The sequence below is a fragment of the Zalophus californianus genome, chromosome 6 (genome assembly GCF_009762305.2).
Source record: "Zalophus californianus isolate mZalCal1 chromosome 6, mZalCal1.pri.v2, whole genome shotgun sequence".
Taxonomy (NCBI): domain Eukaryota; kingdom Metazoa; phylum Chordata; class Mammalia; order Carnivora; family Otariidae; genus Zalophus; species Zalophus californianus.
In genome coordinates, this window is record NC_045600.1 from 103,584,037 (window position 1) to 103,608,543 (window position 24,507).

The following is a 24,507-nucleotide window of genomic DNA, read 5'->3' on the forward strand; positions in this document are numbered from 1 at the left end:
TGGGTATGTCATATGGTATATGACAGAGCACGACAGTTCCTGCAACTGTGCAAATGGCAAAATATGCCTTGAAAAAGACAATTTTATTTAGAATAAAACTTAAAAAATAGAAAGGACAACTTTATTTAGAAACGGAATCCTCCTTCTGTCCAGAGGGGCTTTTCTTTAGTTGATCTGGAGTCGTCCCCTGTTCTGGCTCCAAAGCGGGCTGAGGAACCTCCTGTCTTCCTAGTGACCTCCCGCCGGCACCGATGGCCTGATCAGTGTGTACCAGTGAGTGGTGTTGGTAGTGGCGGGGGTCGAGGCCCTCAGCTACAGTCGCCAGTGAACGCGGCCTAGGCATCACGGTGGCCCCAGACGCCAAGTGGGGCAGAAAGCCTGGCGGTGAGGCCCGCCCCCGCCCCGCCTTCCAGCCTCAATCGCCACACCCCCCTCCGCCGGGCCCCAACCCCGCCGAGGAACACCGCCCAGCCTCCAGCCCCCTCCGCCCCGCCCCGCCCAGCTTCCAACCTCTTCCGCGGCGCCCCAACCACCCGCTTCTTCCACCACGCCCTCCGCCCCTCCCCGGCCCGCCCCGCCGCGCCCCGCCCTCCTCCAGCCGCCTCCGCCCCTCCTCCAGCTTCCTCCGCCCCTCCTCCCACTCCCTCCGCGGCGCTCCACCCCGCCCGTCCAGCCCCCCTCCGCCCCGCCTCCAGCCTCCTCCGCCGCGCCCCGCCCCCTCCGCCTCTCCTCCAGCCGCTCCGTCCCTCCCAGCTCGCTCCCCCGCGCCGAGCTCAGCTCTGTCAGCGTCCGGTGCACCTCGCGTCCGGGTCAGGCCTCCGGGCCGGCTTCCGCGGTCGCCATGACGGCGGCCGTGTTCTTCGGCTGCGCCTTCATTGCCTTCGGGCCTGCGCTGGCCCTCTACATCTTCACCATCGCCACCGAGCCGTTGCGCGTCATCTTCCTCATCATCGGGTGAGGCGGTTGCTCCGGGAAACCCGGACCCGGGGCTCTCGACCCCCGGCGTCCCCGCCAAACGGCTCGACCTTGTTGGGCTTTTGAGGGGAGAAGGGTTGGGAGGGGGAGAGCCGGGATCCCGCTTTCCTGGTATTCCTCGTCCTCCGAGGGTCTGCGGGAAAAGAAAAAGAGCCCCGGGATTCCACAGGGCGGGCTTTGGGGAAGGAGCTCACACTGTGGGTCTCAGAAAACCCTGATGCATGGCCCCTGAGTTTTTGCCGAGGGTCCGTGGGTGGGCTCTGGTGAGTTGTGAAGCCATTAAAATTGTATGAAAAAATTGTGGGTAAGTTCAAATATTCATCTCTTATTTCACTGGAGGGAGTCCCTAATTTCCCTCAGATTCTCACAGGCATCTGTAATCAATCCCAAAGGGGTTAAGAGCACATCAGCCCCGGAGCTTAGGTGCTTTAAAACATACCCATGCCCGACCCCTACCCCAGATCAGCCAAATTGTAATATCTAGGGGGTGGGATTCGGCTACGGATTTTTTTTTTAAGCTCCCCAGGTGATTCAGGTGTACAGCTAAAGGGTGGAAACCCGTGAAAACACCGAAACACCCGTCAGTGCATCTCTTTGCGGGAGCTTGGTAAATACTGAACTCTTGCGGCGAATGTGGTCATAATCCCGATTTTTCAATTGTCTGGCAGCTCCTCCGGGGCTCCCTACGTCCCCCTCCACCTTTGAGTCTCACTTAGTACTGGGAGAAACAGCCACCGTAGGCCAGCGTTAACCACCTTTTCTGAGCTGCTCCACCTCTCACAACTGTATTGAAAGTGCCGCATCAGATGTGTGTCATTTTAAACACGATAGAGATTTGGGCAAAAAGTGTGTAAAGCTTGTTATAATCATTAAAATCCACAGGTAATGTTGTACAAGCCAGGCCTGGAAAGGTGACTTAGATTTCAACAGGTTTTCAACCTCTGAATTTTATACCAATCACTCTGTTAATAGAGATGTAGACCTTTTTTTTTTTTTTTTTTTTGGAAAAGACACATATTTACGCCATCAGTGGGCATGGGCAAAGCATTAATTAGGAAGAGTAGCAAATAACCAGGTTTCTAGCTAGATAGTCCTTAGCAGATAGTCTCCAGGTGTACTTTAGAAACAGCAGGGCCACTAAAAAAAAAAAAAAAATGATTGTTAGGAAAAAATCTCCCATTCCTCTTGGACTGCATGTTCATCTCACCAGGGAAAAGGAACCATTGATTAAGAACAAGTGATCCAGGGCATCACTTTATGAGGACTTTTTCCCCCCTCTTATTAAAGAGTCAGGAAATCTGTTCCTTCTCAAGTAGAGTTTTTTCACTTTTAAATCATTATTAATCCTGTTCACTTATACCTTTTTCCCCCTCTAATTTTCAGAGCTTTTTTCTGGTTGGTGTCTCTGCTGTTTTCCTCCCTTTTTTGGTTCATGGCAAGAACCATTACTGACAACAAAGATGGACCAATACAGAAATATCTGCTGATCTTGGGAGTGTTAGTCTCAGTCCTTATCCAAGAAATGTTTCGGTTTATGTATTATAAACTTTTAAAGTAAGTTAAAATTTGCTTTACCTTTTTTTCATTTATATTTGAATTACGATTTAGTAGTTTGAAACACTAATAGAGTGTAGTATTGAGGGCCTGTGCCTTACAGAGTTGAAAGTCAAGTGATTGTACATTCCCAGCCTGAAAATATTGAGTATTTTTTTTTTAAGATTTATTTTAGAGAGAGTGTGCGCATGAGGGGGCAGAGGGAGAGAGAGAGGGAGAATCTCACGCAGACTCCCTGCTGAGTGGAGCCCACTCAACTTGGGGCTTGATCCCACAACCGTGAAATCATGACTGGAGCTGAAATCAAGAGTCGGACACTCAACCGACTGAACCACCCAGGTGCCCTGCAAATATTGAGTATTTTAACTTGTGGACATTTCTTTCTTCACTCATTCAAAAAATATTTCTTGAGAATTTACTCAGTGCCAGGCACTGTCCTAGGCACTTTGGGGATATATGATGATTAAAAGACAGTCTCTGTCTTCATGGAGGTTATAGTGGAAAGAGACAACACTGAATGAACAAGAAAATACATTGTATGCTAGAAGATAGTAAGTGCCCTGCAGGAAAATAAGCTAGAGAAATAGTCATTGAAACAACAAGAAAAACTGTTCCAGCTTAGAATTAATGTGTGCTTCTCTTTGCCACCACTGAAAATAAATCATTCTTATGGAGATTATACCTACCATTATTTTGACTGTATCAGGGGATAACAGTTTATTTTGTGATATTTCATGTGATTTCATATCTATAATAGAAAAATACATTTAAAAAGCCATGGTTATGAGTTCCCTTTTTAGGCCAGGATGTAGGTCATCTGTAGGATCCATGAGGACCTCACATGAAACAACTGATTTGAAACACAGCTTGAACTTAGAACCATATTTTCTTTCAGGCAGTCATGAGGTTGGCTTTGATTATGTAGTAAGGCTTATAAAGTGATAAGTGTGCTCTTTTTATTTCTGAAAATGAGATAAGGCATTCCACAGATTTCATGTATGTAATCAAGACAGAACCTCAACAACATCTCTTATAATAGGCTTCTGATAATTTGTTCCTGCCAATATGCCAGGCCTTCTGTATTTTTTACTTGTTGCTTTTAAAGATTTTACATATTTATTTATTTATTTAAAGTGTGAGGGTGGGGAAGGGCAGAGGGAGAGAGAATCTTAAGCAGGCTCCATGCTCGATGTGGAGCTTGATGCGGGGCTCCATCTCACAACCCTGAGATCATGACCTGAGCTGAAATCAAGAATCGGAGGCTTAACCGACTGAGCTACCAGGTGCCCCTACTTGTTGCTGTTTTTCTTTTTTAAAGATTCATTTATTTATTTTAGAGAGGGTGGGTAGAGGAGGGAGAGGGAGAATCTCAAGCAGACTCCACATTGAGCAGAGATCTCATGGGGCTCTGTCTCATGACCCTGAGATCATGACCTGAGCCAAAACCAAGAGTTGGACGCTCAACCAACTAAGCCACCTAGGCGCCCCCTTACTTGTTGCTTTTAATAACAGATATTGAAACTTAATAATGAAGCAATTTTAATTACAATAGCAAACCAGGAAGCCATTGCTTAGAAGCAAAATTCTTAGAAAATGTTTAAAAATGAAATTTCCATTAGTTTTTGGAAATATTAAAGAGCAACAACCAAATACCAACAATTACATTTAAGTTTCCACAAGAATACAATCCTTAACAGATGGACCATCTATTCAGCTGTGGTTGAATGTTTCTGGTATGTAGCAGTTACTTTCATTCCAAAATTTAATTTTAACGGTAGAATATATTCAGGTAATCAAAATCTCCCTCTTTCTGACCCCTGCCCCACATAGCCAAATGAAATCCCTGTTACATGGTTGTCATCTTGTCCCTTTCAAGGCTACACATACCTCATTTCTTCACCTGGCCCTCAGAAGACATAGATGTGGCTTCTAAACCTTTTCCATCTCTTTTATGTCGGTAGACATCCCCCCCTTTTTTTTAAGATTTTATTTATTTGAGAGACAGAGAATGAGATAGAGAGAGAGCATGAGAGGGGAGAGGGTCAGAGGGAGAAGCAGACTCCCCGCTGAGCAGGGAGCCCGATGTGGGACTCGATCCCGGGACTCCAGGATCATGACCTGAGCCGAAGGCAGTCGCCCAACCAACTGAGCCACCCAGGCGCCCTAGACACCCCTTTTTGTTAGTGCCTGGAGTTTACCTGTGCTTAGGACCCAGCACAATACCCTGCTGTGGTCGAGGTAGTACAGAGATCAGTGGCCTTTTGCACCCTTGCTTGGGCACTGTACTCTTAGTCTCAGGTTGCACTGTTTTTTTCCTGTCAGCAACATCATTGGCTCATGTTGGTTTTACATTTTCACATATGTTGGTCCTACTTTTGAAGCAGACCTAATTTTGAATAGATTTTCACAGTTTAGGGACATGGGTTTAATAACCCCTAGGATATTAGGATCTAAAATCCGACTTACCCTGAGTGACTAAATCTGCTGTTCTTTACCACCTTGTTTTGTCATGGATTCTACCTGGAATGCAACCTTTTATTGGCACTGTTCTACAGTTCTAAAGGACTACAAGCTGAACATAGGTTGCCATTTGTACGGCAAAGGAATTACAGGTCAGTCAAGGCTTTCATGCCACCCAGTTCAGAGAAGCCTCTTTGGCCTTCTAGGAAAACCATGATTATTCCTCTGAAAGGGCCTTTGGAAATTAGCAAACAGATAATAGGACAAACCTGTATTAACATGTGCCTTTACACTGCCATTGCAAAATGCATCTCCACCAAGTCTTTGGATTATTGTACAATATTTTTCTAGCAAATTTTAGACATGTTGGCTGTCATGTAGTTGTATGTTAAAACAAGTTTGAGAATTATTATGGTACTTTATTCATGACTAACATATAAATATGTTTAACTTGCTCTCATATGCTGTACTACATCCAAATATAGGAACTTTGTTTAATTACTATTTTAACTATCTCCACTTCCAAAGTAGGTTTTCAAATTTAAAGTACTGCCTCAGTCACATTTTTGCTATCTGAATTTGGTGCCAAGATTAAAACGTGGAAGGTTTGTACCAGTTTTTTACATATATGAAACTGATTCAAAATATTTATCACTGGGGCGCCTGGGTGGCTCAGTTGGTTAAGCAACTGCCTTCGGCTCAGGTCATGATCCTGGAGTCCTGGGATCGGGTCCCGCATCGGGCTCCCTGCTCGGCGGGGAGCCTGCTTCTCCCTCTAATCCTCCCCCCTCTCATGTACTCTCTCACTCTCTCTCATTCTTGCTCTCTCAAATAAATAAATAAATCTTTAAAAAAATATTTATCACTGCTCTAATATAGATTTATTTCATGGGTCAGGCCTCGGGAACAAGTGCTTCATCTTGAAGAAATGAATAAATGAATTGTAACTTTCAGCGTAGCAAAGAGATGTACTGTGAGAAACTGGCATGTGGCCACAAGTGATAGTCCTTCCTATAGTAATTTCGTTAAAAATCCAAATTTTGGTTGCATACATTGCCTAAAACATACATTAAACATTTTTTGACCTGAAGCTTTTGTAATTAAATCCAGTTTTGTCTTATAATGCTGATAGCATAAATATTTCCTAATTTTAGAACATCTTCCATTTATAGAAAAAAGGATAATCATTACTACAATTGTTTTTTGGGGGGGTACCAAATTACTTTATTTGAAGAATGTTACAAATGAAAGAAGTTAAGTAGATGTTTTGGTACAACTTATAGAAAAGGTAAAGGTAACCCCAACATGCATGCACTGCCTTGGTGACCAGGAAAGTCACCCTTATGGCTATGGGAAGACAGCCTAAGGCTTAGCTCTCACTATCACTGTTTCCCAAGGTGTGCTACTACAATTGTTTTTTAAGATTTTATTTATTTATTAGAGTATGAGCGGGGGTGGGGGGTGGGGGGGGAAGGGCCAAGGAGGAGGGAGAAGAAGAAGCAGACTCCCCACTGAGCAGGGAGCCCAAGGCTGGTCTCCACCCCAGGACCCAGAGAGCACAACCTGAGCCAAGCAGACACTTAACCAACTGAGCCACCCAGGTACCCCACAAAGTTTATATTTTTTAAAAATTGGACTTTTGTGGGCGCCTGGGTGGCTCAGTTTGTTGGGCGACTGCCTTCAGCTCGGGTCATGATCCCAGAATCCTGGGATCGAGTCCCGTGTCGGGCTCCCTGCTCGGCAGGGAGTCTGCTTCTCCCTCTGACCGTACCCCCTCTTGTGCTTTCTCTCTCTCTCAAGTAAGTAAAAAAAAAAATAATTGGACTTTTTCTTTTTTGTTCTTGGAAATAGTAATAAATGTAAACAGAACTTTCCATTTCAGTAAAATGGTCAAGTTAAAAACACTGTAACCTTACATCATTGATCATGTGTTCTATATCCATCAGGAACATGGAAAGTAATGGTGTTTTCTTTTTTCTTTTTTTTAAAGATTTTATTTATTTATTTGAGAGAAAGAATGAGAGAGAGAGCTCATGAGAGGGGGTAGGGTCAGAGGGAGAAGCAGACTCCCTGCCAAGCAGGGAGCCCGATGCGGGACTCGATCCTGTGACTCCAGGATCATGACCTGAGCCGAAGGCAGTCGCTTAACCGACTGAGCCACCCAGGCGCCCGTAATGGTGTTTTCTACTTTTTCATTTCCTAATGTTAGCGTTGAGAACAGTTAATACCAGACCTTTCCTCTCACAAACTTGCAACATAGAATGAGGAAGTTTATTAAACTTTTGAATTTATATATTTAATACATTTGTGATAGCAATACCTTGCTGTACCAGATAGCAAGAAATCTTTTATTCATTATTGAGCAATTTATATAAAACAAATCCTCCAAAATTTTATCCTGTTGTACCATTATGTCCACTTGTTGATAGAGATTATTACTATCATATGTGTCTCCAAGCTTTAATTAGCCTTTAACAACATTCCTGTGACAGATTATTTTATTTAGGAAAATTGAACATCTTAGTTGGTTACTGCTCCAGAGAAAGATGATATAGCCATGGGATCCTGGGTGGCTCAGATGGTTAAGCGTCTGCCTTCGGCTCAGGTCATGATCCCAGGGTCCTGGGATCGAGTCCCGCATCGGGCTCCCTGCTCAGCGGGGAGCCTGCTTCTCCCTCTGCTTCTCTCTCTCTTTCTGTCTCTCATGAATAAATAAATAAAATCTTTAAAAAGATGATATAGCCACTCAAGTTTTGATTAATGTCCTTGCTACTAAATAATGCTTCTAACTGGAGAGCCCTGAAATGGCAAATTGTTTCTTTCAAGTCTAGAAAAGCAAAAGGCCCTTTTCATTATGCTTATTACTATTTTGGTTGAATTCTGCATTGCCTTAATTTAAAGTAATCAATGATATTTATATGTAGTGAATAGGCCAGCTATTTTGAATATGCATACCTTGAAATTTAAATTAACACAATGCCCAGAATGTAAGTATGTTCTGGTTAATTTAATTGTCTACTCTTAGAGTTAACCTAACTCATTTTGTTTCAGCACTTAGTGAAAAATCAATCTAAAATGTTTGTTTTTTTTATTGCATTAACAAATATACCTTCTCATAAATATAATGTAAATACCCTTTGAGTCAGGATCATTGTTGCAAAGTTTCTAGCCAACAAATGTTAGTAATAGTGACAGTAATAAAACTGACAGCCACACCTTACATTCTTACCTAACACATCTGCATGGGAGCAGGGACTCATGATAAGTATGTGAGTTGTTCCCAACAGAAGCACAGATATCACTGAAGATCATTTCTTACTGATCAGTATTCTAATGCATTTAGGTATTCATTTATCTCCTTTTCTGAGGGTAGCATTTTATTCTCTGATTAATTCTCCCCTGAAGCCTGATGGGGATATGAAACAAATATGTAGAATATTTTATCATCTGAAGATCATATGATTAGGTACCTATATGAGAGCTCAACCCATGGGCATTCTAGGATTTAAGAGTAAGGAGAGATTAGCGATTACCAGTCATTGGTAGAGGTGAATTCTTTGAGAAACTGCTGAGTAAATGAGACTTTGGAGGATGAGTATAATTTAGGTTCTGCGAAGTGGAAGGTAAAAGGGAGGGTAGCAAAATAGCTATAACCCAGGCGGGAGATATTACAAAGTGCCAACAAACTGGGATTGAAGAGCTAGTACTCTGGGGAGAGGGAAAAATTCACAGTGATGGAGGCCATAGGATACTGAATTAAATTTTTTTTAAAGATTTTATTTATTTATTTGACAGAGAGAGACACAGCGAGAGAGAGAACACAAGCAGGGGGAGTGGGAGAGGGAGAAGCAGGCTTCCCGCTGAGCAGGGAGCCCGATGCGGGGCTCGATCCCAGGACCCTGGGATCATGACCAGAGCCGAAGGCAGCCGCTTAACGACTGAGCCACCCAGGCGCCCCTTGAATTAAATATTTACTGAGCTCAGAAAGTAGTCAGAACCATTGCTTTTTTTCTTACTAATTCAATCCCTGATGGCTTGTTTACTTATATTTTTCTTATTTTTTCTCTTCTATGTGAAAAGTCAGATAAAATGCAAAGTTGGTTGGAAATTTTGGTTGATTTTAGTTAATTGAGAATTTGCTGGGTTTTGCTTAAGTGGATTTTATTTTGTTAGGTTTTACTTTTATTCCAGTTATCATACAAGATAATATTAGTTTCATTTCTACAATACAGTGATTCAGCACTTCCATACATCACCGGTGCTCATCACAAGTGTACTCCTTAATCCCCATCACCTATTTAGCCCATCCCCCCACCTACCTCCCCTGGGGTTACCATTTGTTTGTTCTCTAGAGTTAAGAGTGTTTAAATGGATTTTAGATTCAAGGTATAACCTGATCAGAAGCCTCAATAAGTATCTAGATTTTGAAATACTTTGTATATTTTCCTGATATACTGCTTTTTCTTTTAAAAAATTGTGTGGTTTTATTTTAGAAAAGCCAGTGAGGGTTTGAAGAGTATAAATCCAGATGAGACAGCACCTTCTATGCGATTGCTGGCCTATGGTAAGTTGGAACTGCATGGTGTCATTTAGAGAAAAAGCCGATTTGACATAAAGTCCATTTTTATTTTTTGTATCTTTGTAGGTTTTTTTTTTTTTTTTTTTTTTAGAAAAAAGATTTGCCCATTTGAGAGAGAGAGTGCTTGCATGCATGCGGTGGGGGGGGGGCGGGGGAGCAGAGGGAGAGGAAGAGGGGGAGAGAGAGAATCTCCAGCAGACTCCCCACTGAGCAGGGAGCCCAATGTAGAGTTCGATCCCGTGACCCTGAGATGACCTGAGCTGAAATCAAGAGTCAGAGACTTAACAGACTGAGCCACCTAGGCACCCCATCTTTGTAGATTTTAAATAGTTTTTATTATTGCCTTGGCCTTTTGGTGTATATTGTTTATTTTTCTAGCTTTCCAGGACCATTATATAAAGGGAAGTAATTATAGGTGACCTGTATGTCCATTAAATAATTAACCAGGTTTGAAAGTTGGGCTTTTACTATGCATATACTCTAGTTAACAGTTTTTAAGTGATGTTACTGTTATCTTCTCCGGGTGGTTACCGTGACTTTGGCTGTGGTAGGAGGACTTTTCATATTAATACAGTTAATACCTCTGCAGGGTTTTCTTTCAGAATTATGTTTTAAAGGTTGTGTCTAGATCCCTAAGTTGAGTCACCCTAGTTTGACCCAGGGATTACTTTCTACTGTAGGCAGTCGTCCCCCAAGCTTGGTTCCAGTTTTAAGCCCTCATACTTAATTCTACAGACTTCTATCATGAATCAAAGCCAGAACTTGAGCATTGTGTCCTCGGTCTTGCCTTTTGTTTCTGTGCCTTTCTAGATCTTTTTCTTTTCTCATTTCTCTGCTACATTCCATTGTTCATTCCCCTTCCTTTTACACCCTTCTCTGTTTATCATTTAGCCAAGCACTCACCTTTCCTGAGCCAGCCTTCCACTGCTTCTCCAACAGCATGCATACCATTTCCCCTTTAAAATAGTATTCTCTAGTCCTTGGAAACTTGATTTGAAGAGAAATCATAGCCTGAAAAGGGTCTAACGTGTTTCTCCCTCTTTAGTTTCTGGTTTAGGCTTTGGAATCATGAGTGGAGTATTTGCCTTTGTAAATACCCTTTCCGACTCCTTGGGACCAGGCACAGTGGGCATTCATGGAGATTCTCCCCAGTTCTTCCTAAATTCAGGTATGTGCCTACTAGTTGTGAATGTTCAGTCTTCTGGTCTAAATAATCATCCTTATTGGAGTTCTCTGGCTTAGCAATTCAAAATTTAAATTTATATGATACCTTCTAAAGGCAAAGTACTGTTAGATATCAGAAGTAAAGGATATAGGAAAGTAAAAATTTTGGTTAGAGTATTTTAGAATTTTGGGATGGAATTTAGCATATATAAAATTTATTTTTATTTTACTATACTAAAGTTGATGTGTAGTTGATGTATTATAAGTGAATTTTTATAGGCTATATGATTTTTTATTTTTATTGGTTTGCATTTATCTTCAGTATAAGCCTTAGTCTTTAATTAGTCATCTTGGTCCCTTTTTGGGATAAGCACTATAATTGAATTTTGAAACTGAGAGGAGGGAAAATGCTTCTTATTTAATGTAAACTAATGTATGCATCTAAAATGTATATTTAGGGGCACCTGGGTGGCTCAGTTGGTTAAGTGACTGCCTTCGGCTCAGGTCATGATCCTGGAGTCCTGGGATCAAGTCCCGCATCGGGCTCCCCACTCAGGGAAGAGCCTGCTTCTCCCTCTAACCCTCCCCCCGTCATGTACTTTCTCTCTCTTTCATTCTCTCTCCCAAAATAAATAAATAAATCTTAAAAAAAAAAAGAACACAGAAAGGCTGTAACTTAAAAAATAAATAAATAAAATGTACATTTAAACATATCTGTATCATTTAAAAAATAACAACCCCTTCTTCCCTTTTTCTTAAGAACTAGAACATTAACAGAGTACTTAGAGTCCCTTGTTTCTCATTGTTTTTTCCCCACAGGTAACTATTGCCCTGATTTTGTGTTATTAATTCCCTAGGTTAACCAGGTTTGAAAGCTAGGTTTTTAACATATATACATGTCTTGTTTTGAAGGTAAAACATGAAACTTTTACCTTCATGTATGTATCTGAAAAAAATTAATAGTTTTCCTGCTTTTGAAACAGTTAAAAATAAATCATGCTATATTCTTTGAAAAAAGAAGTTGAGAGGAAAAAATGATAATAGATGAGTTGGCCTTTTTATCCAAAGATGCAGGAGAAAAGAACCAGCTCATTTCAAACTACTTTTTCATCCACCAGGTGAAAAATTGTCATCATGATGCAGTGATCATGCATTTGAGAGTTGTACATAATTAACATAAAATTTCTCTTAAATTTTCAAGAGGAATCTTTTAAAAATGGCTTTAAGAAAATTCCACTGTATTTTTTTTATCTCTACAAGTTATATTATTAAATTAAGTGACCTCCTCATGCATATATCCTATTAATTAAATATTACTTATTTAACATCTATACTAACGGAATTTCTGTCCTCAAGGAGCTTACCCTCTAATAGAGAAAACAAGACTAAACAAAAGTGAGTAACTATTTTAATACAGTTTAAGATAATAATAGAACCAGATATAGGAATGTATGCCCAGATTTTAAAAACTGCTGTAGTAGTTCACAGTCATCCTGCCTGTTATAGTGATCCCTAAACCCTGTGGATTCTTGTTCCTCATTTTAGTCCAGGCCTTGGTATCTCTTGTCTAGATTACTGCCATCAACCCCCAACTGGTTAGTCTTTCCTCAACCCACTTTCATGTGAATCTGGCCTGTATGTATGCAGCCACCAAATGATCTTCCCTGTACAAAAAAGTATAATGACTTTCCAAGGTCTGTCCTTTCTAAGGAATAAGTCAAGGCCTATTACATCAGGCTACAAGTTCATGGGTTGGAATTATTTAGTGGTGCCTTCAACAAAGCAAATTTTCTTCATTTTAAGCATTCCATAATTAGAATATTTCTGACAGTTTTTTGATGAATTGTAATGAGTGTTAGGTTTTTAGAACAAATGTAATGTTAATAGCTAACATCTGTTAGAGTCCAATATAAATTAACAAAACATAATCAGGAGGGGGTATTACTGCTACAGTTTTCCATATTTTCTGAAATTGGTCTATTATACTGCTACATAAGCAATTTTCGTTTGGTTCAAGTAGCATTCTCCTAATGGAATTTATTTTTCTGCTAGCTTCTTTCACTAGATGGTGCTAATTCCCTTTCATTAAGACTAACTTAAAATGATTCTTTTGGAAGAAAGTGAAAGAAAGATGTGCTGGCAGTTTGGGGGTTGTATTTGCAATTTCTGTAAATTCAAGGGAAAATTCAATATTCAAAGAAAATAGTTTAATGTCTTTAGCAGTTAGGATGGCTATGAATATATGCTATGAATATATACCTATGGACTAAAAGAACAGTATTTTATCGTATGCAAGAGTTTATTTATTATAGCATCATTGTTTGGAGCATAAACTTTGAATTATACATTTAAGAAATTACTTTTCATTGCATTTTAAAATAGTAACCCCAAATTCGTATATATTTGTGTTTGTTGTATGTATTATTTATAACTGCTATTGTTACCACTTATTTAGGCATGAGCTCATTTTTAATTTGTCAGTTAAATCTGTAAGTTTATATGTTTAGCGTATTTTATTACAAGTGCCTAACTAGTAATCAGAATAAATAAGGCCTTTGGGGTCACTAATTAGTGTATTTATGTTAGTATTAGAGATACACTGTATGATACCTGTGTGTACATAGGTTTTCATGTTACAGGTAGGCATAGTTTATAAATAATATGTATGTATAAGTTAATTATTTTTTATTTGTAGTTGTGTAGTATTAACTTTTCTTAGAATCATTACCATTTCTTAGTAATACAATATAAAGGCAAAAGTATGGAAATTGGAGTCCTAAGTTCAAGTCTTATTGTGGCTCATTAATTTAGTATTTTGGGCAAGTCCATTTGATTGTTTTATCACTCATTCCACAAATGAGTATTAAGTATTTTTATTAAATAGAAGTTATACCAAGCTATGACAATACAGTTTAGTTAATGCCTATACCTTTCACTCATAGTGGGAAATAAAGACAAACAGCTAATTATAATAAAGTGTGACAAATGCTATGATGAGGAAGAACCATGAGCACACACAAGTCAAGCTCTAACTCACACTCACATGGTATTATGCTTCTATTTTGTAGTACTTCCTGCACTTGTAATTAATTGGTCAACTGTGTAGTTATTTATGTCTCTCCAGCCAGATGCTAAGCCTTTTAAGTGCAAGGACTGTGTCTGTTTTGTTCACCCCCGCACTTTGTGGAGTCCTTTATTGCTAGATGGATTCAAATATTGATTGAAAAAATGAAAGCTAGGCCCAGCTTATGGGGGAAGTACTATTTGACTAGAAACTGAAAGGATGAATAATAGCTAGGCAGGCAAAAGAAGGAGGTTGTCGGGGAGGATGTTCCCCGTGGAGGGAAGAGGTGTCTTCCCTGCTGGCCTAGAGGTAAGAAAGACATTTTTCATTGGGCAAAGGAAGTACTGGACTTCTGTCTAACTCTCAATTTCCTCATCTTTCAGGAAGAACAAAAATAATACCTAGCTCAGAGTTGTAATGAATTAAATTAATTTAGAGAGTATATATTTAAGTGATCTAATAAACTTTAAAATGGCCTAAAGATAGAAAATTTGGTTCTTATCAGGGTAGAGAATTTGGTTCTTGAAATTAAAAAACAGAATTTAGAGGATAACTTCTTTATGTGGAATTTGGGTTTATCACTCCGAATTGCCTCCCTTATGCTTTAGAAGAAAAACGTCTTTAGTACTCAGTCAGAAGGGAAGCTAATACTTTATTTTTAAAACTTCCCCAAATCAGGGGCACCAGGGTGGGTCAATCAGTTGACTTTCTGACTCTTGATTTCAGCTCAGGTCATGATCTCAGGGTCATTAGATCAAGCCCCAAATCGTCGTTGGGCTCCGTGCTCAGCAGGGAGTCTGCTTGAGATTCTCTCCCTCTCTTTCTGCCCCTTCCCTGCTCATGCCTGTAATGTGCTTGTGTGCACACGTTCTCTCTCTCTCTCAAATCTTTAAGAAAAACCAAAACTTCCCCAAATAATTTCATTTATATTTTCTTGGCAGTGCTCCTGTCTAGGTAAGGTTTTAAACTTTTTAGCCACTCACTAGGAGAAGTCAATACAGGTCAGACCCCATGTGGAGTATCATGTTCAGTTCTGAACATTGTGATTTAACAGGAATTCTGAAGAACTAAAATTGGTACAGAAGAACAGTGTGAGGATGGTGAAACACCTAGAAGTGGTATCTTATGGGGGCTGATTGAAGGAAGAGGAATGTTAAACTTGAAGGAAAATAAAAGAAAGAGGAATATAAGAGATTCCATTTTTGTCCCAATTTGTCATTCCTTTTTATAGAATTCCACACCCTTGCATGGCCTCATGGTGGCCAGGATATACTTCCCTGCCCCTGAGGTTGAACTCAGTTATGTGGCTTTAGTTGGTTAATTAGTGAATGTAAGGTAACTCAGAAGCTAAAATACCACTTGCATGGTTGGGCCTGAGCTTTTGGACTCTGGTCATATTCCATGAGACTATGTCCCACATAATTAATGCCCACTTGACCTCGACCCCAGAATGAACATGTCTAGGGCAGACCTGTATGCAGCAGCAGTGAGGAGTCAAACCCAGCTGTACCAGCAGCCTACAGCAGTGCTGCCTTGGCTGAGCCCAGCCTTAATCAGCCAAAACACAGTCGACCTTCAGACCAATGAGCATGAGAATAAATCCTTGGTGTTGTAACCCAGTGAAGTTTCTTTTTTCATACATTCATTTTTTTGCAACAATATTTTAAGTATCATCTTTGTAATATGTCAAGTTTGTTACATGTTTAGACTTTTATTTTTTTTTTTTAAGATTTTATTTATTTGACAGAGAGACAGCAAGAGAGGGAACACAAGCAGGCTTCCCGTGGAGCAGGGAGCCCAATGTGGGACTCGATCCCAGGACCCTGGGATCATGACCTGAGCCAAAGGCAGACGCTTAACAACTGAGCCACCCAGCCACCCCACATGTTTAGACTTTTAAATGAAAGCTCATTGTAAGCAAGATTATCTTAAATAGCTACCTTAACAATTCCAAAGTGGTAGAAAATACGTAACATCTATTAGTGATACAAATAAATTTTTTTTTATTAACATATAATGTATTATTTGTTTCAGAGGTACAGATCTGTGATTCATCAGTCTTACACAATTCACAGCGCTCACCATAGCACATATCCTCCCCAATGTCCATCATGCAGCCACCCCATCCGTCCCAGCCCCCTCCGTTCCAGCAACCCTGTTTGTGTCCTGAGATTAAGAGTCTCTTACAGTTTGAAAATTTTTAACAGTAGAGCTTAATCTGCAATTCTTACTCTTTTCTGAATGTATTAGAATCTTAAGTTTTTGTAATAAATGATCGTAAGTAACTGCCACTGCTTATGACACAGGGATATTCCACATGCTGTAGTATGTCATCAGTGTCATCATCAAATATATTTGTTCATTACGTGTTTTCATTATATCAGTAGTGTAATAGTCTTTCCTTCAAGCTGCTCAAGTAGCTGAGAATGGAAAATTATACTTTTGGATTGTCCTTTCACTAAATCTTGGCCTGTTAGAGACTAGCAGCCTGGGATTCGTTACCATGTGTGTAGAGCCTCATGCAGGGTGCAAACAGGTAGCTCAGTGGATTGCTTCACAGAGTTTGGCTGTGGCTGTGGCTCCTTCAGATACGTTCCAGGCCACTCTCTGAAGCACTGCTGTCTCTTTCGTCACATGGCCGAGTGGCCAGCCCCTGCTGACCCCTGTGCAGTTCAGGCAGTCTGATGACTTCTGCTTCTCATTTTTCTTCAGGCCTTGTTTCTTCTTCAGGTGTGAGTCAGTCCTTATTTTCTTTATCCACTGCTGCCTTTAACTTTTTGTGCTTTTTGTGTTTAGTTTCTTTTTCTTCCTAGAGAAACTCCCAGAGATATTTTTTATAGCAATGATGAGCAGGGTACTACTCTATATGGATGATTCGCCCTGGAAAAAAGTAACATTTTTGGAATATCATCTAGCATAATATCTTCTTTCATTTGGTCCCATAGGAATATATTTTTTATCCATTACATCTAATATTTACAGTTTGAAAGGGGGAAAAAACCCACCTTGTTTTCAATTTTATTGATCAGTTGGCCTTCTTCAACTACCTAAGCTTGATCCTGTGAAGCTCCATGGCTCTGTTGGGAGCATTTACATCTGTTTTGTGCCTACTTTTCATCAGCAAGGATGCTCTTCACTGCTGGGATCACTTGTACCAGTTCACTCCTCTACCCCTCCACAGTTCTTTCAAAGAGAACTGGAGGGTTCACGTCAGGGCTGCTGCATTGCACAATTTCTGGGGGAATCATTCACACTGTAATATGTTTCATTGGTGTACTCTGGGGTTTTCCATTGCTATTCCTGGACCATGTTTTAGCCAAATTTCCTGAAAACAGACTTTTTGTATTATATGCATAAATGTTTGGAAATCTTTATGGTTCTTTTTAAAGGAATTAATCAACCTTGAAGTTTATTTTAAAGGATAGATCTATTTGATTTTATCAGCTTTTTCATTATGCTAAAGTTCTTCACCAAAAATTCAGTTGAATATTTTGATTTACAAAGATTTACTCAGATATTAACTTTGAATACTGAATATTTCAATCTTGAGCTTGAAGTCCTGGTTTCAGAGAGTAGGCTGCTTTTCCATCTCTAGGGGTATTTTTTCTTAAATTCAGTGAAACAATGATTTGAAATACTGCTAACTTCTCATCAGAAATTCTAGAGGACAGAAGACAGTGGAGCAACATCTTTAAGTGATATACCTCTGAAGTCTTCCTCATTTCAGTTGATGCCCTTCCATCCTTCCTGTTGTGCAGGCCAAAAACCTTGGAGCAGTTACTGATTCTTCCCTTTTTCTTATAACTCACATCCAGTCCAACTGCAGATCTTATCTCCAACTTCCATTTAAGTCTCCATCCAGGTTCTTTTGTGCTTGGTTTTGCTTTATATTGGCATCAGGAATAGATGGTTTGAGAGCTGGTTTGGAGCAAACACTTAAAGGAAAGGTAAATCTGATGGTGCTGAAATTATTCCAGACCAGAAACAAACATGGAAAGGTCCTAGTTAATTTCATAAAGTCAACACAGCATTGATACAAAGCAGTAGAATCCTGAGAGCCCACACTCCCTGCACACTGCTAGAAGATGGGTTCCCCACTAGAGATTTATATACCCCATGTTCCAGTGGGCCCTGCCTTAGACCAGCAATACTCGCAATGGCAGCTATAGCCAACAACTTTTTTTTTTTTTAAAGATTTGGTTTTTCTAAAAGACTTTATCTATTTGACACACAGAGAGAGAAAGCACAAGCAGGGGGAGCAGCAAAGGGAGACAGAAAAGCAAACTCCCGAGCAAGGAGCCTGATACGCGGGGCTCAATCCCAGGACCCCGGGATCATGACCTGAGCTGAAGGCAGATGCCCAAATGACTGAGCCACCCCGGCGCCCCCAAAGATTTTATTTTTAAGTGATTTCTACACCCAACGTAGGGCTCAGACTCACAACTCCAAGATCAAGAGTCACATGCTTCGCTGACTGAGCCAGCCAGGTGCCCCAAGCTATAGCGAATATAACTTTTGGCATGGTTTGTTAACACCATTTTGTCACAATAGCTGAATAATACAGAGGTTCAATTTTTTGTTTTGTTTTTAATGTGCCGCATGTCAGGGAAAAAAGAGTTGACTTGTGTTTCTTCAAAAAGCCTTCCTAGGATCAACAAGCAGCAGTTGGAGCAGGGTTTGTCAATGGCACTATTAACATTTGGGGTCAGATAATTCTTTGTTGGCAGGAGATGGAGGGGTGTCTTGTGTATTGTAGGGTGTTCTACGGCATGATGCCAGAAGTACCCCACCCCCAGCTGTAGACAGAAATGTCTACAGATATTGACAAATGCTCTCTCAGGGCAAAATTGCCTCACTTGTGAATCACTGAGTTAGAAGGCAGATTTGGGTTCAGTTTGAGAAGGAGCTTTCCCACAGTACTGCTTTAATGAAGTAAGCTTCTAAACTGGATTTGAAGTGGATCCTGTGGGATTTACTTTTTCATTGCACAGGGATTGGATCAGAAAACATGTAATAGGCCTCCCAATGCTGACCCTCCACACTGATGAACTAATCTGAAGAGAGAATTTCATCATTCTTTAACTTATGCTAGGGAGACTTTAAACAAAATCATATTTTTGGCAGTCTGTTCAACTTATGAACATATTTTAGAAGCATTTTCATAAATATGAAATGATAAATGCTATTTATTTCTTTTAAAGATTTTATTTATTTGACAGAGAGAGACAGCGAGAGAGGGAACACAAGCAGGGGGAGTGGGAGTGGGAGAGGGAGAAGCAGGCTTCCCACTGAGCAGGGAGCCCGATGCGGGGCTCAATCCCAGGACCCTGGGATCACGACCTGAGCCGAAGGCAGACGCTTAATGACTGAGCCACTCAGGTGCCCCGATAAATGCTATTTAAACACCAGTAGTCATTCAGATTGTTTTCAGAACACCTCCTTATAATCTGGCTGGTATTGGGGACAGTATTACACCTTTCTTATTGCTATGTAGTATGAGATGGTTTTCAAGATGTCTTTTTTAAATCTTGGAGAATATTATTTGGTTAGTAATATATATACTTCTATATTATAATAACAAGGTTACAAAATTGTCATGTTTTTTAAAACAAAATTTTTAAGTTAAATCCCTATTATGGGAAAGGCATTTTCAAAAATATTTAGTTCTGTGGTTTGACTTCTACTTGGGCTAGGTCATTGGGGAGCTCTTAAAAATCCAGAGAGTTTCTGCAACCAAGAGGGTTGGAGGAGAGTCCCTCACTGCACAGAATCTTGACACCCCAGACTCTTTTCTCGGAAAAAGAAGCCAGAAGCTCATTAGTAATCACATCCTGCCTCTAGGCAGTTGAGGCTAACTCTTGGCTTTGCAAAGTCTTCCTCTGCCTGTTGCTGCTACCACCCAGCAGCAGCCCTTGGCTCTCTCTGGCAGAGGTAGCAATTCTCTGAAGTTGTCAGAGGAAGCCAGATGATAGCAGTTTCTGTACTGGTAGGATCCAGTGTTAGAATCAGTTGCTATATTAGGCTGTTGTCTTTGCAAGGACAGAAAAGTAAATATTAGGAATAAGGGAGAGAGGGACAAGCCTGAAAATGAGGATGTTTATGAATCTGTGTGTTAGAACATTTGGAATATATTCAAGGAGAAAAGAACCAAATAGTAAATGTAGCCTCTTTTTTTTTTCTAGAGACTTATTTATTTGTTTGAGAGAGAGAGAGAGAGAGAGCAGAAACGAGAGGGGCAGAAGGAGAGGGGGAGAGAGAGAGAGAGAGAATCCCAATGCTGAGTACAGAGCCCAATATGGGGCTCGATCCCAGGACTCTGAGATTGAAATCAAGAGTCAGATACTCAACTGACTGAGCCACCCAGGCCTCCCTAAATGTAGCTTCTTAAAGATAATCCTGAAATATTTTGCTTAGAAATAGATTAAAATAAAACATTCTTTACCAAGAGAATTTGACTTAAAAGATTGTTGGAAGTCCATCATCAAATTAGTAGCTACAATTTCACAAACATGTATAATACTTGTTAGAATTGTTCAGATTTCCTTCCTCCCTTCCTCCCTTTCTTTTTCTTTCTTTCTTTTCTCTTTCTTTCTTTCTTTCTTTCTTTTTCTTTCTTTCTTTCTTTCTTTCTCTTTCTTTCTTTCTTTCTTTCTTTGTTTCTTTCTTTCTTTCTTTCTTTCTTCTTTCTTTCTCTTTCTTTCTTTCTCTTTCTTTCTTCCCTTTCTTTCTCTTTTAGAGATAGAGTGCACAGGGTGAGGGAGGGGGAGAGGAGAATCTTAAGCAGGCTCTGTATGCACAGAGCCTGTCATGGAACTCAATCCCACGACCCTGAGATCATGACCTGAGCTGTAATCAAGTCAGATGTTTGACTGAGCTGCCTAGGTGCTCCAGAATTGTTCAGATTTCTGATTAATGTTCCAAAACACTTGAAATTAGGGAAGCTCCTTTTCTTAATCTGGATTATAAATGAATTTTGATATTTTTATGATTAATTTGGAGAGGTTTTTTTCTACTTTTATGAATATTAGAACAAAGCAAATTTTAGAGTTAGATTTACTGAAGGACTTTTAGAATTTTGTAGTTAGGAACATGAAATGAGGAAGTTTTAGTAATTAAAAGATAGTATCCTAGAGATACTGTTAGCAAATCTTCACTTCTAGTTGGAATTAATTCCATTTACTAGAGAAAAGTATCAAAATTGTATGTACCTCTAACTACATGTATGTGGCAGAATAGATATTCAGGTCTCAGTTTCTGTTGGACCTCTGACCAGTTGCAGAGGGAATAAACAATGAATCCCAATATTCTAAATGGCACGTTCTAATGGTAAAGACTTATGATGACATGGAAGCCAGCCAGAAATTAATGCCAGGTGAATAAATAAGCAGTCAAGTAAGAATTTGCAGTGTTTTAACAAATGTCTGAGAGCTCCCCTTTGGATACTGTGTTAATAAAACAGTACACTGAAAGGATGAGCGAAGGTGTTTTGTGCACTGTGATAGCCCCAGTGCCTGGAAGAGTGCCTGCGCATAATGGACATCGAATAAGTACTTGCTGTATGGATTAAGGAAAGAGGGGAGGAAGAAAATAAATATAAAAGTAATACAAGGTCAGAGAAAGAAATAATCTGTAAGAGTGAAGAAGAGTGCATTTTAAAACATAGCATACTACCCACATTTCTATTGCTTGCTGCTTTGCCTCACTTTCCCGCCTGATGGTACAACTCACTAAAGGTCCTGCCATATTCATTTTTGAATCTGGGGACTGTAGCACATAGTAGTATCATTTATTGAAAAGCTGTGGTTTACAAAGCACTGTTCTTCCCTGCAACAGCCCTATGAGGTATCATTGTCCACATTTTAGAAATAAAGGGAACAGAAAGTGAAGGAGGTTAGGTTAAAGAGTTTGCCCAAAGCCATACCGTGGAGCTGGCATTCCATCTCAGGATTGTGTGACTCCTGAGCTCTTGCACAACATCTTCAGGCCAAACTATCCAGGTACTCAGTAAATGTGTGCTGAGTATTCTTAAAAAAATGAAGAGTAGATGTCAGAAAGAATTCACCAAGGAGATGGCATTAAGTTAGATCTTAAAGTAAGATTTGGATATGGTGAAATGGCAGGGAGGTGATGAGTATTCAGGCAAAAGGGACGATCAGTTAAAAAAATAAGTAAAAACACAGAGACATAGAGTATAAGAGTTCCGGTTTTCTACCATATAGGTTATATTTGAAGATTAGTAAAGGATAATAATTTGGGTCTAGGTTGTAGAGGGCCTTGGATGGTAATCTGAGATATTTGGACTTTACTTTGGACACAGTATCAATCCATCAAAGACGTTTTTTAGCAGGAAAGTGCCTTATGTCATTTGAGTTTTAGTCTACCCTCATCCCAAAGTTATATATTTTAAAATCCCTCCTCTACTTTAAAGTATGTACCATCATTTACTGAAATGATAGCACACTATCACTAGACAGAACAACTTGCTTTCCTCCAGCCACAGTAGTTATGTACTTTTAATATTGTTTTTGGATGTTTTTGACTTTGTATAAGTAATAGGCGTTTTCCCACAATATGTTTTTTTCCCCACTCAGCATCATATTCTTGAGATCATTTATATTATAGATCATATAATATACCATTGTGTGAATACACCACAAGTCTCCCATTCTGGTAATGTTGAAAATTTTTTGTTACAAACAGTGCTGATATAAATATTTTTGTATATATCTCTGTGCAAAATATGTTAGTTTTTCCAGAGCAGTGGTTCTCAAATTTGTGCATTGGAATCACCTGCAGGTCTGTTTAAACTCAGGTTGCTGGGCTCATTGTCTGATTCAGGAGGTCTGGGGTGGGTCCCAAGAGTTTGCATTCCTAACAAGTTCTCAGGTACTAGTGATCTATTGATCCAAGAACCAGCTGCTTCAGAGTATAGATCTAGCTGTGGAATTGCTGGAATGAAATAGAGAATACATATTTTCAACTTTACTAGGTAATGCTAGATTGTTTTCCTATCTGCAGTGTGAAAGAGAATTTTCAGACTTGAATTTCTGCCAGATTGGTGGGTGTTAATTTTATCTTATGTGGCTGAAAAGGAAAATTGATATGCCCATTTTAAATAATGTTTTCAGGGCACAGGAGACACACACACACACACACACACACACACACACACACACACACACACACACACACTCTCTCTCACTCACTCACTCACTCACTCACTCACTCACTATTCCACAGAAAAACCTGGGTGTGCTGATCAAATTAAGTTTTGGTTGCCTAAGAAGAATCTAAGATAATTATTGCAATTTTTAATATTTTTATTCTTCTATTGGCCTTTTTTTTTTTAAAAAAAGGAAAGAGCACAGGAGAAATTCCACTTTAGTGAGAAGACTTGTTTAAAATTTTTTTTTTAAGATTTAATTTATTTCACAGAGAGAGCACAAGCAGGGGGAACAGCAGAGGGAGAGGGAGAAGCAGGCTCCCTGCTGAGCAGGGAGCCCGATGAGGGGCTCTATCCCAGCACCCTGGGATCATGACCTGAGCCAAAGGCAGACGCCCAACGACTGAACCACCCAGGCGCCCCAAGACTTGTTTAAATTGAAGATACTCCATTTAATTGAGGAAAATGCAGAAGGCTAATTTGGAAAGATTTGATTGGACACAACATTAGTTTTATCCCTTCCCAGGAGAAACTCCTTGAAAGCCAGATCCAAGCTGACTTTAGCTTTAACACGTTCACATTCTCGATCAGAAGCTGCTGCAGAGCTGACCCTGTGTTCAGAAGTGTTGCTTTCCAAGTTACTATTTGAGCAAACGTGTGTCAGGGTCCTGGTTCTGACAGGTGGTGTTTAAATTCTCACAGTGGTGTGGCATACCCCAAGAGCTTGTGTATCATGAGCAGGTGGTCAGTGGGCTTTGGCATCTGTTGTCTATATGACTGGACACTAATGGATGACTGTCTTTCAGCTTTCATGACGCTGGTTATCATATTGCTGCACGTGTTCTGGGGCATCATATTTTTTGATGGCTGCGAGAAGAAAAAGTGGTCTGCCCTTCTTGTAGTTCTTCTGACCCATCTGCTGGTGTCAGCCCTGGTGAGTATTGCCACCATGCTCGCATTGTTTTTTGGAACTCAAGTTCCCATATCTACAATGGTAGGTTCCACTCTAAATGAAATACATGCTCATGGTCAAATGAAGAAATTCCAAAAAGTTGTTGACTGCGTGAATGAGTGAATGGTAGAAAAATAAATCATCTAAGTCTTCCTACAGAAAAAAGCAACTATTTGTTGGTTGATTTCATTAAAAATTTTTTTCTATGTATCTTTCTTTTATGGGTATAGTCAAACCTGAAGTCATCTTATATTATTATGTTATGTAACACATCTTAAACAATTTCCATGATATTATAAATCCTTTTAGTATGTAAATTTTAATAGCCTTATATTATTACATCAAAATTATATTACAGTTAACTGACTGAGAACATCTTTTTCTACTTTTGCTTCTTATAATGCTATCTTGAACATCTTTGTACATGAAAGTTTTTCAATATGATATTTAGATGCCAGGGAATGAAAATATGAAATTAAATGGCATGAATATTTTTAAAATCCTTGATGTCAATTGCTAAAAGACTCTCCACAAAGGTTGTACCATTTTTGCTCATTCTGATCAATAACAAGAGTGCCAAATTTACTCCCTCCACA

The 24,507-nt window shown here is 39.8% G+C and overlaps 1 protein-coding gene and 1 long non-coding RNA gene across 10 annotated transcripts in view; one reads left to right on the plus strand and one right to left on the minus strand.

Annotated features, from left to right (window-relative positions):
- Window positions 1–704: 704 nt before the first annotated feature.
- APH1B (aph-1 homolog B, gamma-secretase subunit) overlaps window positions 705–24,507 on the plus strand; it is a 78,864-nt gene continuing 55,061 nt past the window's right edge. For 4 of the 9 annotated variants that reach the window (XR_003515959.2, XR_003515957.1, XR_003515958.1 and 1 more), the window contains exons 1-6: window positions 709–954; window positions 2,359–2,529; window positions 9,483–9,553; window positions 10,614–10,736; window positions 12,089–12,127; window positions 23,766–23,893. Coding sequence is in view for 6 of the 9 variants with exons in the window: in XM_027572132.1 (XP_027427933.1) it covers window positions 842–954; window positions 2,359–2,529; window positions 9,483–9,553; window positions 10,614–10,736; window positions 12,089–12,127; window positions 23,766–23,893 (645 nt within the window). In the remaining 3 variants the exon portion in view is untranslated. Of the gene's footprint in view, window positions 955–1,090; window positions 1,280–2,358; window positions 2,530–9,482; window positions 9,554–10,613; window positions 10,737–12,088; window positions 12,128–23,765; window positions 23,894–24,507 lie in introns of those variants that run through there. The other 5 variants (XM_027572134.1, XM_027572136.1, XM_027572133.1 and 2 more) reach the window with 5 other exon arrangements.
- LOC113910199 lies at window positions 2,010–5,024 on the minus strand. Its single transcript, XR_003515961.1, has 3 exons — window positions 4,996–5,024; window positions 4,728–4,915; window positions 2,010–2,112 (listed from the first exon to the last, which is right to left on the minus strand). It is a non-coding gene; the product is annotated as an uncharacterized LOC113910199 (long non-coding RNA).